Raw genomic sequence first — 17,710 nt, forward strand, 5'->3', positions numbered from 1 at the left:
GCTGCTTTTTCCTTGCACTCCCACCATCTTGGATGAGACGGGTGGGTGAGGGACAGAATATGGAAAAGTCACACCAACCGCAACAGTCACAGCCTGAAAAGGTATAAATAGCCTCCTCTGACATCATCCATAGTCTAGAATTCATTCACATGGCCACGTGGAACTGAGGAGAGCCGTCATCTGGGGGGCTCAGGGAGGGGAAATGGGGTGCCGGACAGCATGGTGGCGGTCACAGATTGTCATTCTGGTCCCTCCCACATTATGTTCTCCTCTTCCATATAAGTGCACTCACGACCTCCTTAAGCGGGATACCCTCAAGTCCCATGCAGTCACTGCCTCCAGCCCAAAGTCCACAGTCTGCATGGGTTCTGCATTGATCTCTCTAATGTCTGGATGTGGCTTGAAAAGGCATGTCATCTAAACACCCCCCACCTTTACAACATACTACACAGTGGTAGAGCGGGGGTTGAGAATGTCCACTATGGAAAAGGGGAGAATGTGAGCCCCACTCAGTCACTAGCTGATAGCATTCCTGCAGTCCCACCGGTCAGGCTCTGCAGTTCTCCTGCCCCGGCAGTGAAGGGACAGCCTTCAGTAAGGGTAGGACCGTGCCCTTGAGGAGCCTTCTCTTTGTTCATCATTCCCCTTAGCCTCATCTGAAGTGAGTGTTGAGGACCACGCCCTCCTGACCAGTACAGCCTTTGAAACCTGCCTCCTGTTCATTCATCGAGGTTGGGTATCCAAGGGTGGCTGACATCTCGAACAATCAAAGGCTTTTTTTAGTCCAGACTCAAAAACTTAGGAGGCTTCTGATCTGTTTGTTTCCATGTCCCTGTAACCACATCTAAAATTTCTTTTCTAGACATATTTTGCAAGTTGACTGCACCTCTCTGCCTCTATTTCTCCTTCCAACCGAAGGGCATCTATCTATCTCAGGCTCTTTGAAAAATAACACAAGAGATTGCACTCTTAATGCACTTGTGTTAGCCTGACTCCTCTGAGGAATAGAGACAGGAATGGGGTTACACAAACAAGGGCTTTATTCAAGAAATAAAATTTTCCTTATGGGAGAAAAGGGGCAGAGCCCTGGAGAAGTGTGGGAGAGCCATTGTACTGCAACACAAATCTGACCTTGAGTGAAGGAGGGTGGGAGGCCGAGGTGTTCTGGGCAGGGGGGAGGGAGGTGGGGGAGGAGGTGTTCTAGATAGCCATGCAGCCCAAGCTGTGCAGTCAAGGAGTCATTGACGTTGCCCATCCGAAGAGTCTGCTCTTCGGATGGTGAGTCAAAGGCTGGGAGCCCCTCTGGGAAGCATGGTGGCGGGCAAACACAGGAGAGTAGGAACTGAAGTGCTTGCTCGGTTCTGCCCCCTGCAGTTGGATGTCGGTGGAGCACATTCTCATGGCCGCCACGGTGTTCTGTGCCTTAGGTCACTTCTTCACCTTAGGAGTTCTATTGGGCTCTATCATGCAAACTTCAAAAAAAAAAAAAAAAAAAAAAATCCCCTCTCCTGTAATTTGGGCCCCAGAAGGAGGTGGTTTTTTCCAGTCCTACAAAGTCCCAGATTTCTGTGTTCTCTCCATTCCCTTTCATTTTTACTTGCAAAGCACTCAATTCTTCCTGGAACTCATTTCTTTTCTCTTAACACCTTGCTGAACACAATAGGCATTGGAATGTTCTGTTTTCCAATCTCTTGCCTTAGAGTGGCAGTTCTGGAAGGCGTGAGGGTCTGCCTTTCCAGTTACAGCGTCTGACAGTTTTCTCAGCTGTTTTGCTCTTGTATTAACATGGATCTGTAGCCGTTCATTCAGTCTGCGGCTGACTGCCACCTCATGGCTCAGGCAATGACACACAGCTGCTATTTCTGTCCTGGCACTACCCGGCTTTGGGAGTAGATTTCCATTTTATTTTATTTTTATTTACTCATTTTTAAAGATTTTATGTATTTATTTGACAGAGAGAGACACAGCGAGAGAGGGAACACAAGCAGGGGGAGTGGGAGAGGGAGAAGCAGGCTTCCCGCGGAGCAGGGAGCCCGATGCGGGGCTCGATCCCAGGGCCCTGGGATCATGACCTGAGCCGAAGGCAGACACTTAATGACTGCGCCAGCCAGTCGCCCCATAGATTTCCATTTTCGTCCTGGTAATCAATGGAATCTGTTGCAACAGGCAAACCGAGCAATCTCAGTGGCTTAATACGGCACAGGTTTATTTCTTGCTCATGTTACAGGCAGGTGCGGGTCAGGGGCCTAGACTCTGTATCTTGGAACACTATCTCCAATTCCTTGTTTCCAGCCAGTGGACAGGAGGGAGGAAGAGAAGGCCGGATGCACTGTTCTCCTGCTGTCCTGTTTGCTGAAGGTCATCTCCACAGCGCTCAGCCGCCGACACCAATTCCAGCCTTGGGCACCTGCTTCAACGGGCTGACGTGGCAGCTGCGTTGCTCCCTGGAGGGAGTGGGAGGGGAGGTGGAGGTGGACCTGCACTCAGGCTATCTCTCTGGAATGCTTTTTGTAGATGACAACGTTCTGTAGAGACAACGTGGTGCACCATTGGCCAACCTAGCCCATCCTGGACTAATTAGAACTCAGACCTGTTTCTTCTTCCTTCCTTGTTCCTCCTTCTGCTGTGAGGCAGCGAGCGACAAGCACATCCGGTGGCTCCTGGGGGCAGATGGTGAAGTCTGGGTCTGGATCATGGGCGAAGGTCCTGGTGACAAGCCCTACGAAGAGATCTCTGAGGAGCTGATTGCACAGAGGGCGAGGCTGCAGGCACAGAGGGAGGCCGAGGAGCTCTGGTGAGAGGTGCAGATGGGTCTTGGGTGGGATCTGAACACAGAGCCTAGGCTGGGTCCAAGCTGAAGGACGACAGGTGGTGGGTGGGAGGGAGGAGGTGCCAGGCAGCTGGCTGACCCCGCTGAACTCAGCTAAGATTAGGCGACCAAAACCTCAGAGTCTTCTTCATCAGGTAGATCTTGTGGGTTCAAATCCTGGCTTCACCAGTGAGTAGAGAGCTGATCTGGGGTCTCAGTTTTCGAATCTGTGGTGTGGGCATAACACCCTTTCCATCTGGACATAGTTTGGATTCACTGAGATAATGACATACATTTCTTTTATTCTTCACTGAGTTGTCCCTGTGACAATAAAGGAATTTGGATTCACTGTTGTCTGCTCATTTCTCTTTTAGCTGCATTTCACATACAATGTGGATAGTTGAGCCCCCGGTAAGATTTGGTGTCAGCCTTCTTTCATAAACAACTTTTAACCTTTTTTTTTTTTTTTTTTGCCCAACTTGGAAATCCATATAAGTTGACTCCAACATTCCCTCCCACCCAGCTTTTAATGACAATATTTTAATTGTAAAATTGTAACAACTCAACACCCACTACCTAAGATAATCACGGTGAGCATTTGGCAACACCTTCTTTTCATTTATATGTATTTTCTGAGTTTTCTCAGACAAATTGATTAATATAGATTCACAAGGATTATTATATGGTATCCTATTACATGAGAAACCCAACTTATTGGTCCTGTTAATGGACATTTAGGTTGTTTGCCAATTGTTATGTGATAAAAATCCTCTGATGAACATCTTCTACCTACACCTTTGTGATCTTAAGCGAGAAAAAGGATTTCTGAGTCTATTTTTTTTCCTGGCTTCCAGAAAAATTCGGTCGATTTACATTACCCTACAGGACAGTGACTATTTCTGCCCCCACCTTTGCCAGCATTGAGTTTTGCTGCTCTTAGATATATTCCATTCTGATAGACCAAGAAATATTGCTCCTGGTTTTTATTTGAAATCCTGTTTTTATGTGCCTACATGAGCTCATACCTCCTGGTGTTCTCTTGCAAGGAGACAGAAGGAGGCAGAAATCACCAAGAAGTTCCGGGATGCTCTGGCCAATGAGAAAGCCCGGATCCTGGCAGAGAAGTGGAAAGTGGAGATGGAGGACCGGAAGGCTGCCAAGGTCCTGGAGGAACGCATCCGTCAGGAGTTCAAGGTGAGCCAGCGCATGGGGCATCCGTCTGCGGCCCCCAATGCTAGCTCCCAGGCTACTGGCTTTCATCTTTGGTTTGGCCATTGGTTGGTACTGAGTGCTTTATGAGAACAGAAATCTTGAATGTCTGAGGAGGGAGGAATGTGACACCCCATTTGAGCCGATCCACTTCTCATTGGACAGATGAGAAAACTAAGTGTTAGAGGAAGAGACTTGCTGAGGACATCGTGTAGGAGGGGACAGAGGCAGGATCAGAACTCAGACCTTTTTTTTTTTTAAGATTTTATTTATTTATTTGAGAGAGAGAGAACGAGAGATAGCACGAGAGGGAAGAGGGTCAGAGGGAGAAGCAGACTCCCTGCTGAGCAGGGAGCCCGATGCGGGACTCGATCCTGGGACTCCAGGATCATGACCTGAGCCGAAGGCAGTCGCTTAACCAACTGAGCCACCGAGGTGCCCAGAACTCAGACCTTCTGCCTCCCAACCCAAGGGGCTTGAAAAGGGGCCCAGAAAGTGCTGAGTTTGTGGTCAGACCAGCCTGGGATCAGGTTCCAATTCTTCTGGTTGGTCCTGTGTGACCTTGGGAAGCTTGCTGAGCTTCTCTGAGCCTTCACTTTCTTGTTTATAATATTAGGGTAATAACAACACCCAACTTGAGATTTTTGGAAGATTCAAGGAGATGAAAAATGCACATTTTCTGGCTCTGGAAAGGGAGTTGTTGGGAACCTTGCATACCTACACATTCTGGGAAAGTTTGGAGCTGGTAAAGGAGTTTTTTACTGCTCTCTGGTAAGAAGCTTAGGTTGCCTGAAGAAAAATTTTTTTCTGGTCCCTATTTTGCAATTTATTTTTTTCTATAGGAATAATACATTTTTTTGGGGGGTAGAAAACTCAGAAAATACATATAAATGAAAAAAAGAAAATAATAACCATGCTGAATTCCAACAATTATATTATTTTATGAATTGTATATCACAGCATTTGTACACTTAAACGTTTTAATAATATTTTTTCCTATAATGATTAGACAGTGAGGACAGTGGCCCCTTAAGATCATTTATGTTGCAAATATTTATCTCAGAGGATTCTTTTTTTTGAGAGAGAGAGCAGAGGGAGGGGCAGAGAGAGGGAGAGAGAGAATCTTAAACAGGCTCCACACCCAGCGCAGAGCCCAGTGCAGGGCTCCGTCTCAGGACCCTGAGATCATGACCTGAGCCGAAATCAAGAGTCAGACACTCAACCGTCTGAGCCACCCAGGTACCCCGCAGTTTTTTTTTTTTTTTTCTTAATTTTGGTTATAGTGCTTTCAGGTGTATAGAAGATTAAAATTTTTATTAGCCAACTATATCAAACTTTAAAAAAATGATTTGTCTCATGCTAAGAAAGATCTGTGCCGCCACAAGCTTGTACTACTATTAATCTACATTGTTTTCTCTATTTTTCATGATTTTATTTCTTTGTACCTAATTTTCCTGCACTTTGGAGTGTGGTACGATATAGGGCTATGACTTTTTTTCCTTCCACATGGTGGGCACATCGTTCCATCATCGTTTATTATATAACCTGTCCTCTCCCCCTCTCATTCTACCTGCTGTCCCGATTCTTCTTACAGATCTTTGGATCTCTTCGTGGGTTTTTTCTTCTTTGATTATTCCTGAGCCAGATTTGGTCATTTAATGACTGTAGCTTTTAAAATGAGTTTTAACATCTGCTAAGGTATGAACCTATCATTGCTCTTCATTTTCAAAATGCCCTTGGCTGATTTTGCCCATTTTTTTTCCTACCCGAGATACATTTGAATCTTTATGTCACTATCCTCCCCCAAACAGCAACAACAAAACCACACAGTGATTTTAGTTGGAATTACATCAGTGTTACAGATGTATTTGTGGAGGATAGACATTTTTCCCAATACTAAATCATTCAGTCTGCTTGTTCAGGGTATGGTATGTTCTCCCGGTTACTCAAAGCTTTTTTTGTCTTTGGTAAAGTGATTTGTTGTTGTTGTTATTTTTTGTTATTTTTTGTTTTTATTTTTATTTTTTTATTTTTTTTAAAGATTTTATTTATTTATTCATGAAGCAGAGGGAGAAGCAGGCTCCCAAGGAGCAGGGAGCCTGATGCGGGACTTGATCCCAGGACCCTGGGATCATGACCTGAGCCGAAGGCAGACGCCTAACATCTGAGCCACCCAGGCGCCCTTTTTTGTTTTTAAACACCTGTAAATGCACTGGCCACCCAATCCCAAACATTCACAATAACTTGTACATAATGTTGTGCTTCCATCTTTTGGACTTTGGTGAAATTTATTATTTTACTTAAATGCTCCACATCTCTTGTTAACCATAGGTTTAATATTTTTTGTTGTGATTGTGAATAAGATTGTTCTTATTACTTTAAAACCTAATGCAATTGCTGGTTACATATTTATATTGTTATTGATCTTATTTAATTTTCTCTTGAGCTATATATATATTTAGGAGATTCTCTTTAGTTTTTAAGGGAAGCAATATTTACTCTCCAAACATTTTTTTTAAAGTAATTTCAAACTTGCAGCAAAATTGAAAGAAAAAAGGACTTGTAGAATCTCCCCTGAAATTCACCAATTATTAATGTCTTGTCACATTTGCACTGTCTCTTTCCTCCTCTGCTCTAGATATATACGCACACATATATACATATGTATATTTCTGTTGCTACTGCTGAATTGTTTTGCCAGGCAATTGGAAAGGAAGCTGTAGATATCATATACTGTAGCCCAGGGCTTACCAAACTCTTTTCTGTAAAGGTCCAGATAGTTAATATTTTAGGTTTTGTCAGCCACACCCTCTCTGTCACAATTACTCACCAGGCCATTGCAACACAAAAGCGGCCTCAGATAGTATGTAAGCAAATGGGTGTGGCTATCTTTTAATAAGACTTTATTTTAATTTTTAAAGATTTTTGAAATGCATTTGACAGAGAGAAAGAGAGAGAGAGCGCAATGCATGAGCGGGATGGGGAAGGGCAGAGGGAGAAGGAGAAGCAGGGGCTGGATCCCAGGACCCTGGGATCATGACCTAAGCCAAAGGCAGACTCTTAACTGAGCCACCCATGTGCCCCCGTAAGACTTTATTTTAAACAATAGAGGGCAGATCTGGCCTGGGAGCCTAAGTTTGCCGACTCCTGACCAAACCCTACGTACTTCAGTGTGCATCTCCCATGACTGAGAGCCGTTCCCTCTGGAGCCACAACAATCATTTCCACACCTGTTGAAATGAACAATAATTCCATAACAGTATAAAAATCCAATCAACCCATAGTGGAGAGATGTTTGGTTTATATCGTTGGATTTTGCATACAATTATTTAAGTCTGCTGGAGAAGACAAGTAATACTTTCTCTTTTTTTTTAAATTAACATATAATGTATTATTTGTTTCAGGGGTACAGGTCTGTGATTCATCAGTCTTGCACAATTCACAGCGCTCACCATAGCACATACCCTCCCCAAAGTCCATCCCCCAGCCACCTCATCCCTCCCACCTCCCTCTCCTCCAGCAACCCTCAGTTTGTTTCCTGAGATTAAGAGTCTCTTATGGTTTTTCTCCCTCTCTGGTTTCATCTCGTTTCATTTTTTCCCTCCCTTCCCCTATGATCCTCTGTCTTGTTTCTCAAATTCCTCATATCAGTGAGATCATATGATACTCGTCTTTCTCTGACTTATTTCGCTTAGCGTAATACCCTCTAGTTCTATCCACGTCGTTGCAAATGGCAAGATTTCAATTTTGATGGCTGTATAATATTCCAGTGTGTGTGTGTGTGTGTGTGTGTGTGTGTGTGTGTGTGTGTGTGTGTGTACACCACATATTCTTTATCCATTCATCTGTTGATGGACATTGAGGCTCTTTCCATAGTTTGGCTATTGTGGACATTGCTGCTATAAACACTGCGGTGTACGTGCCCCTTCAGATCACTACATTTGTATCTTTGGGGTAAATACCCAGTAGTCAAGCAATGCTTTCTATGTATCTCTAACAGCAAGAATCCCCTGTTCTAATCTCTGGCCTCCCCCCTCCCCGGAGGTGAGCTGAGCCCCAGATGCTGGGAAGGTGGCTCCATGGAGCTGGTGTCCTGGGGCTCAGTTCACAAGGAGATTACAGAGGGGCTGAGTTCCCAGAGATTTTCTGGTTGATGATCTCCTTGAGAACCTCAGTGAGATAGAGATGATAAATTGTGGGGTGCTCCATATTGGGGCTCATGGGGGGCTCAATAAAGCCATGAGGTTCACCAAGGAACCCACATGCAGGCTTTGGGTGTTATTTATAAGGGAGGCTATGGTGATGATATGTTTGTTTTTGATTTCAAAATTAATTTGCTGCATGTGAACGTTTAAACTTTAATACTCACAGTAATTCTGATTTGGTATGTCTGCATTTTGAGGAGCCTCAGACAGGCAAGTAGTACCTGTGAGGCCCTGGTGGGCCTCATCGGGGCAGTGTCTGCCAGGAATGTCAGCTCATGCACTTGGGGGTGGGAAGGTCCAGGCTTACGAGCTGGGATATTTTCTATAAATGGGCTGCCCTTGTATTGTGATGAACTCTTCATATCAGGAACTGTCTTAGCATGGGCTGAAACAAGATCTGAGAAGTTTCTGTGGTGGATTAAATATGGCTGACAGCAAATTCTTTGTCATGTCTCTCTTTGAGAGGTAGGTTTATTTCCCTTCCCTTGAGTCTGCTTTGGCCTTGTGCCTAGCCTTGATCTGTAGAGTGCAACAGAAATGATTGTGTAACTTTTGAGGACAGGCTAAAGGAGATTTCCAGCTTCTGCCCCTTTTGCAATGCTCCCTTTTGGAAGCTGCCCCATGAGAAACTCTACAGCCTTAGACTACCACTCTGTAAGGAAAGCTGGGCAAGCCAGGCAGAGGGAAAGGGGCTGTGTGGAGGACACTGAGGCACCAGACACGTGAGTGAAGCCTTGGTTCTTCCTGTGGTGAATGACCCCGGTGAAGTGATTGACCTCAGATGTAACCATGTTGAGCAGAAGGGCCACCCGCCAAGCCCTGCCCAAATTATTACCTACAGAACCACAAGCAAATAAAATGTTGTTTTTTTTTTTTTTAAAGAATTTATTTATCTGACAGAGAGAGACACAGCGAGAGAGGGAACACAAGCAGGGGGAGTGGGAGAGGGAGAAGCAGGCTTCCTGTGGAGCAGGGAGCCTGATGTGGGGCTCCATCCCAGGACACTGGGATCATGACCTGAGCCGAAGGCAGACGCCCAATGACTGAGCCACCCAGGCGCCCCAAAATGGTTGTTGTTTTAAGCCATTATGTGTTCTGGGAGTTTGTGACTCGGTAATAGATAACGGGAACAGCTTCACCAAAGGGATTTATGCATTGGATTAGAGATTGGCTTAGATCATTTTCATTGTGTCTTTCAACATCAAGATTCTAACCTGATGTGAGTCTTGCATGTGGGAATGCACCAACAGAATTCATTTAATTTCATACATTTTTTCCCCCTTTCCCTGAGAACCTAAGTGCAAGTTGTTTGGGGGGAGGGTGGTGGTAATAGTAATAAACTCCCTACTCTCTACAAGCTTACAGGGTGCCAGGAGAGAGAGAGAGAGACAACTCTGTGAGCACCCCTCAGCCCCCACCATGCCTGGGGGCCTACATGGAGCGCAAAGGAGCACCTGCAGGAGGCTGGGCGTGATCAGAGCAGGAAATGGACAGGAGATACGTGGAATGGTGACTGTGGTCTGCTAGGGGGAGACAGAAAAGCACGTATGGGGGAAGCCAGACAGGAACCTGGCAAGGTAGGCCGTGGGGTCCTTTGATGCTACGATAAAGAGGCAGACAGTTGTCTGTGGGCAGAGCAGTGCTGTGAGGATCTTGATACAGAGGGACATGGTTAGATCAACCTCTATGAGAATGACTGGTGGCCATGGTGTGATGCAGGTGATGAAGGCGTCGAGGGAGGGAGAGGCCAGTGAGGAGATTTTTGCGGTCCTCGAAGTGGTCACTGATGAGTCTGAGGATGGCTAGATTCAGGGGGATAGACACAGAAATAGGGGAGGCGAAATCAGCAAGGCTTGGCGTCAATTAGATGCTGGGATGAGGGGATGGAAGAGCAAAGGCACCTGAACCCAGGCTGAGGAGTAGGGAGAGGGCGCCACCCTGTTGCAGAGGCAAGCTGGGAAGGGGCCGGGTAGGCTTGGGGGGCAGGGAATGTGCTAGCTGGGCCCAGGGGGTTTGTGTTTTGTGCCGCCCGAAGAGGACTTTGGGGTGGGGGCTGGAGGAGGGGAGGAAGCTGGATGGGAGCCGGCTGGTGGAGGGGGGACGGGTTGCCTGTGTCCAGGATGCAGGCAGGTTCTGTGAATTCTCCTGGTCATAGGAAAGATAAGAGTGAAAATTCCTTTGAGGAAATGGGGGGAGAATCCAAGAATCTTGTGTAAGGTTAAAGAGGGAACTTCAAAATAGAAGGTACAGACAGTTGGAAACCTGTTTTTTTAAAACCTGTTCTGTTGTGTCTGGCACCGTTTGGATGCAATTTACATGCGTGTGAAAGTGTTCCTTTAGAAAGAAGGGGTCATGAGGCCAGACAGAATTTGTGTATTTTCTCCGCTTTCTTAACTCCTAAGACTGCTTTTGGCTGCTTCTGCCTCTGCTTAAGACCACAGAACACTGTCGGTAAGGATCCTGCGCTCTCCCTCTGCCTTAGTCTCCCTCCCTTCCCAGTGCTCCCAATAAGGACCGCGCACAGTTGATACAGTTATGTTGTCCTCTGGTTTTGCACCATTTCCTATTCAAGGCCACTCGTTCTCTTTTGTGTTTCCCTCCATTAAGGCTGGAATTCTTCTTGGCCCTTCATGCCATCTTGTACGACTATAGAAACAATCCCCACCTTATTTCCAATAGGATTATCAGTGGTGGGGACACTTTCCACTTTTCTCTCAAAAATGGGAGGCTTGCTCCCAGTTTCTCTTGGATGACACTGGCCTCAACAAAACAACACGATGCGGCTTACCCTTCCCCTCTCAATGATCATCACAAACCCTGTGTTACCTTCTTTTTGTTTGTTAGTTCATTCACTCATCTGGTCAGCGTTTACGGAGAACCTGCTCTCTGCTAGGCCCCGTGCTGGGGGTTGTCGATGGGAGATGGACAGACACAGTCATGGCCCTGTCCTTTTGGAGTACATCATCTCAAAAAGCATGATGGTATTATTCGGGCCAGATGAACAACTAACTGAAGGGGCTCGGACAGCCCTCCTGCCTCCAGAATGTGCCACTTTGGCCCTCAGACTATTTTGAGCTGAAGGAAATTGAGACCCGAGTGTTCAAGAGAAACTATTGTCCCACCCTCTAACTACATAGAAGAATCTAAGTGGGGGGATCTTTTCAAGATTGGGGGTTTATTAGCAGAGATATATTTGATCTGAGTGATCCAGCTGTATGGCAGGGCCAACATCGAATTACCAAACACCTGCTCTTCTCTTTATTGCCCTGTGAATTGCGTTCCTCTCTTTGGGAATCCCAGACCCCTAACTCCCCTTCTCCTAAGTTCAGGATGACACATATCCCTCATTTTGCCTGACAGTCTTCCATATCTGTGTGCTTTCCCCGTATGTATGCTATGACCTCTGATTTTCTACTGTTAATCTGTCTCATGTCAATTTGATTCTTAGTCCAGCTAGAAGGACCCTTGAAGGGGACAGGAATTCTTGCTCCCCAGCACAACGAAAATGACTGTGCCTTCCAGAAAAACATCTGTCTCGGTGACAGTTTCCACGGGGGTGGGGCGTGGGCTCCCACAGTGTGGCGTGACTGATGGGTTATCAGGAGAAGGGGGATTGAATAAGGCGGGTGGCTCCGAGGGCTTTGGGCCCGCCAGAAAGAGGCATCGATTCCTAAGGTAGAAGAAGGGCATGTTTGCCCATCTGCCTTTTGGCTGTGTTGGCCTTTGCCCATCTGTCTTTGGCCGCCTTTGGAAAAGATAGACTTTTCCTCAGGGCTCGCAGGGGAGCCAAAGGGTTGTGAGAGTGGCCGCAACAGGGGAAGTTTCCAGGCAATTTCAGCGGTGAGGGCTGAGGCATTTCAGCAAGACTGTGGAGGGAAAGATGCAATGCTCTTTATCTGTAGCTGCAAAATGTTTTCTTTTGTTGTCCCCAGCCCTGTGAGAAGCTTGTCTTTGTCACAGTAAGTGGCTGGTTATTTTCCTCGGAGATGGAGGAGGCAGCGGGTTCCGGCTCCCAGCGTGCTGTTCACTCGGGCAGAGAGGATTGACTGAACAGTGTGGCTCTGCCATTTGTCGATTTATTTATTTGTGGGTAGTTCCCTCCCCCGCAACTTTACTGAGCTACAATTTCCAAATAAAAGTTGTATATATTGAAGATGTACAATGTTTTAGTATAGGTATACATTGCGAAATGGTGACCATAGTCAAGATAAGGAACACATCTGTCACCTTACCTGGTGACCTTTTTTGTGTGCAGTAAGAACACTTAAGATCTACTCTCTTAGCAAATTGCAAGTAGTCAGTATGGTATTAACTATAGGCACCATGGAGCAAGTCCAGAATGTATTCATCCTGCACAACTGAAACTTTGTGCTTGTTTGCTAAACAAAACCTTAGTGTCTGCTGACCAATGAATGGATAAATAAAATGTGGTATGTATATATTATGTGTGTGTATATATATATAATGTATACATAATGTAATGTATATATTATAATGTATGTATATATAATGTATATGTATATATAATGTTTATATATGTATTATGTGTGTGTGTGTGTGTATATATATATATATATATATATATATATATATATATAATGGAATGTTATTCAGTCTTAATAGAGAAAGAAACCCTGCCATTTGTGACAACATGGATGCACTTGGAGAGCATTATGCTAAGTGTCAGTCATGACCCTTCCCTGGGGGTGCTGTCTCCTTGTGATGGGCTGAACTGTGTCACGCTAAAATTCTAATGTTGAAGACCTCACCGGCACTATTTCAGAATGTAAGTGTATGTGGAGGTAAGGTCTTTGGAAAGGTCATAAGGTTAAGAAGCGGTCTTCAGGGTGGGTCCTGATTCAGCATGACTGGTGTTCTTAGAAGAAGAGGAAACTTGGACACAGACATGTGTACACACAGAGGACAGAATGTGTGAGACATGGAGAGAAGATGATCCGTCTACCAAGCAAGGAGAGAAGCCTCAGAAGAAAGCCACTCTGCCTCTAGAGTTATGGCCTCGATAGCTCATAAATGTCTGTGGCTTCAGCCTCCTGGTCTGTGGTACTTTGTTATGGCAGCCTGAACAAGCCAGTACACTCCTCCTCTGTACCAGAAAGTAGGACCAGGGGGGTTGAAGACACTCTGCTCGGACAGGCCTTGGCTGACTGTGTTTTCCCTGAGACCTGTTCCTGCCTGGAACCCCGCCCTGGGCAGGTGCCAGATCTGAAGAGCCGGGGTGGACGCCGTCTTTGTGGGTGCCCCGTGTATTGGGTAATGTGACAACCTGGGTCAGAGATGAGGGAACTGAGGTGAAGGAGGCAGGCATGGGAAACCAGCTGCATACACTGCAGTGCTGTGCTGGGGTGGGGTGGATTTTTGCTCTGCTGAGATGCTGGTGATTGCAGAAGGTGAGGTTTTCTTCATGGCTTCGAGCTAAAACTTCTGCTTTGGGGTCAGACAGACTTTGGTTCCAATTCTGCATCTGTCATCAACTCTCAGCTCTGGCCGTTCCCATCCGAGCCCATGTCCCTCCTCACCCCACATTTCCCTCCACCTGCCGCTCCCTATCTCCGCTCCTATCTGCAGAAGATGTCCCCAGAGGGCTGTCTGCGGTCATTTCCACTCCCTCCCCCATGCCGCCTGGATGGCTGCCCCTCCACCCCACTGGGCAGCTCTCCCATCATGTCCTGAGGCCACGACCTGCCTGCCGTCCTGTCACTTCTCTGTCCTTATCTTCTGTGATGTTTCAGGGCCTGCAGCTCAGTTTACCACTCCCTTTTACTTGAAATGTTCTTTCTTGGTTTCCCCAACAGACATCACCCCTTCTGGGTTTTTAGCTTATCTGTTGGCTTTCCTTCTCAGCCTCCTTTCCTGGTTCCTGCTCTTTCTCTCAACTTTTAAATGGTGGAGTGGCCCAAGACACTCTGGTTGTTCTCTCTCTCTCTCTCTTTTATTGTTATTGTTGAAGCATAATTGACATACGGCGTTATATGAGTTTCAGGTGTGCAACATAGTGATTCAACAATTCTCTGCATTACGCAGTACTCACCACGGTAAGTGGAGTCACCCGCCATCTGTCACCCTACAACGTTATTATGGTTTTATTGACTATATTCCCTATGCTGTACTTTCATCTCCGTACCTTATTTCTGGTTGTTTCCTCTGGATCTGCATTCTTTCTCTCAGTGATAGCATTAGGTCCTGTGGCTGAGAAACTTCATCCCTACGCAGATGACTTCTGAACCAGTATCTTCAGCTGAACTTGCCCTTCAGCCCCAGGCTCCCCCATCCTGCTACTGATGGCAGGCCTCTGGGATGTCAGATGGCATCTCGAACTCATCAAATATAGAATTTTGACTTTTCTTCTTCCAACCACAGTAGATGATTCTATACTCAAACATGCCAAGCTCATTTGCAATGCTGGGTCCATTGTGCTTGTGCTTTTCTCTGCCTGGAAATTTCTTCTCCCCCAAACTTACTTATCGGCGTTCTTCCTTACTATTCAGTTATCAGATCACATCGACCCTTCTGAGAGGACTTCTGGTCACCCAGCCTAAAGTAGCATCCTAAATTCTCTCTGTTCTTTTTCCTGTTTTAATTCTCTGCACACTGGTTATTATCTTCTGATATTTCCTGATTTTTATTTGTCTGGTGTGTTTTGCCCCCTGGAAAGGTAAGCGCGGAGGTGGGGCCTGCATGTGTCCTGGCCACTGCTGTGTCCCCAGAGCCCGATGCAGGCCTGAGCCTCTGTGTGCTCTGTAAGTATTTGGTGAGTGACGTGTGAAGCCACTCAGCTTCTTTTGTCCTCATGCCCAACTCTTGAGAGTGACTCATTAGGAAGTGGGAATTCTGCCTATTTTTTCAGACTAAAACTTTGATTTTTGAATTAGTAAAAAATCCTTAATCTATACTGTTTCAGAAGAAACAAAAAACTTTGTCTTTTTTTTATTAAATGAGGGATTAAAAACTCAGTTACCTCCTCTCCACCCCGACTCTTGTTGATCCATTTAAATAGTAGGAAAGGACTGAAAAATTTCCAAAGCACCAGGAGAGAGAAAATGAGAAGAGGGAACAGATAAGAAAATGTTCGCTGAGGTTTGAAGGCTGGAAGACAGAGTGGTGAGGTTCAGTGGGGCTCCTGCAGGAAGGGGGTGGGTGGGTGAGCTGGCTCAGTCTGGGTCCCCATGGGCTCGGGACCTAGAGGCACCAGGGACTGTGAAGCAGGGAGCTCAGGTTGGCGACCAGTTTCTCTGTGGAATGGCTGGACCCTCACGTCCCCATTTTCATCCAGGCTACTACATCCCTCCCTCCACGCTGAAGGAGATGGGGAGTGGGCAGAGGCTCAGAGCTCAGTGTGTCAGGCTGAATGGCGAGAGCAGGCAAGGGACACATGGGAAACAGGAGGATTAAGGAAAGGTCTTACTTTAAGCAGTGAGTAACCTGAGCCATAGAACCTGCAGCCTGGGCTGCCTCTGGGATGACAGGGCGGGCAAGTAGTTTTGCATGGTGTCTTTTCTTATCATAAATTATCAATTTGAGCCACGTGAAATCAGCCTGTTAGGTCTTTTCTGGTGACCCAATCTCATGCAATGCTGCAATAAAAATACAGTGCCTACTGGCAGGGTTTGTAGGCTTGCTAGGCCACCCCCCTGGAAACGTGGCCTGGCCACTAGACTTCAGGATGATTCCATAAATATGTGTCTTGGAGCTCCTGGGGCCATATGGTTAACCCCTTTCATGAAGGAGAGGGTCAGAGAACACCCTGAGGGGGAGAAACAAGGGACTGGGGCTCATGCGGGACCTGGTCTGGACTTAGGGTACCTTACCTGGATACCACTGCTGCCCCTGCCAATCCTGGGAGGACTCTTTCTGGCCTTTCCTGGCAGACACCTGAGGGGGATGTTTGCAAAGAAGGCATGTCAAGGCATGGTGTTCCTATGAAATGTGGGACGCAAGCTAGGGGTTCTGTTAGCTAAGGTCTCAGGGCTGTCTTGCCTGCAGCCTGCCTCCCCCACAGATTTCGGTATGCTGGTGCTCAGACTCCACCTAGTAGGATAGAGGAGAAGACACGGAATAATCTCAGACAAAGGACCTCTAGATACTTACACTTACACTGGAGTACTGAGTATTTTCCTCAGTGAAATGGCTGATTCCTCATCCAGTCATCCTAGCGTGAAGCCCACTTCCCAGGGAAGTCCTGTCTACACCCTCTGAGTCTCCCATTCGGATAGTTATTTCCTGTCTTGAATATGGACAGCCAGGAAACATGAGACATCTGAGAAAAGCCTCCAACACCAATGACAGGCAACACATAAAACATACTTTAAAGGGAAAAAAAAAGCAAAAAACAGAGGAAATAGACCTAAATCAGAATATGGGGGGCGGGGGGAGAAAGCTCTAAAGTCCTCAGAGATGAAACATTACACTCTTGAAACCAGGACAGGGTGCAATGAAGCAAAAAGGAACAACCGAAGAATAAGAAGGAGGGCTTTAGGAATTACAAATGCAATCTGTAATAAAAAATGTAGTAGTCTGTTTAGACAATAAAATCAGTGAATCAACCAGGAAGTAGAACAGCAAAGGCAGGGAAGAGAAAATAAGAGAGAAATGCTAAGCCTCCTAGAGGATCAAGTCAAGGAGTCCAGAATTTGACAAGCAGGAGTTCTAGAAAGAAAAACAATGAGAGGAGAAGAAATTACCCAAGAAATTCTAAGCCAAGGTGTATCAGACTGGAAAGATCTGAGACTTCAGGCAGAAAGCTCCTTGCATGCCTAGCACAATCAATGAAAGAAAATCCCCACCAAGGCACATCATTTAACCATGTTCAGAACATCAGCGATAAAGAGAAAAATTAATGTCTCATGCAGAAGATTGAGAATCCACGTGGCAGTATTGGATGCTGGGAAGTAAAGTCTTCCAAATTCTGCTTTAGGAAAGTGGTTTTTAATTGAATTCTATGCTCAGCCAAATTAGCAGTTATATCTGAAGGCAGCATATAGATGTCTTCAGACAAGACTCAGAGTGTCTCCCTGTGCGTCCATACTTGAGAAGTCCTGCTAGCTATGTTGTTGCAAAATGACGAAGTGGCCAGAAAAGAACGTGGAACAAAGAAACAAGAGCTTCAACTGGAGGAGGGCTAAGAAATGAGTCCCCAGGTGGATGGACGGAGTGGGTGGTCCCCGGGTGGTTACCCGGAGACCCGGTAACAACCAACTGAGATGGGAGAAGAAGGAAGGCTGGCATCTGGGGATAGTGGCGACCCCTGAAAAAAGATAACTGCTGTTTACCTGTTAAAATAATAAACACAGAGAAAGATTTACGACAGATCTTAGAGAAGTTGGGAAAATTCAATATGCAACTTCAGGATAAAACAATTATGAACTCAGGAAAGAAAAAGCCATCGTACTACCATATTTTACTGAATATAAGATGCCATATTAGTTAAGTATTGATTTATTACTCATCATTTTAAGAAGAAAGAAAAAAC

At 45.9% G+C, this 17,710-nt stretch overlaps 1 protein-coding gene across 1 annotated transcript in view; it reads left to right on the forward strand.

Annotated features, from left to right (window-relative positions):
• SH2D4B (SH2 domain containing 4B) overlaps positions 1-17,710 on the forward strand; it is a 99,923-nt gene that overhangs the window by 30,863 nt on the left and 51,350 nt on the right. Inside the window, exons 2-3 of the mRNA XM_027596459.2 lie at positions 2,635-2,794; positions 3,856-4,003. Coding sequence (XP_027452260.1) covers positions 2,635-2,794; positions 3,856-4,003 — 308 coding nt within the window. The remainder of the gene's footprint in view (positions 1-2,634; positions 2,795-3,855; positions 4,004-17,710) is intronic.

Source organism: Zalophus californianus, chromosome 15 (assembly GCF_009762305.2).
Source record: "Zalophus californianus isolate mZalCal1 chromosome 15, mZalCal1.pri.v2, whole genome shotgun sequence".
In the NCBI taxonomy this organism is placed as follows: Eukaryota; Metazoa; Chordata; class Mammalia; order Carnivora; family Otariidae; genus Zalophus; species Zalophus californianus.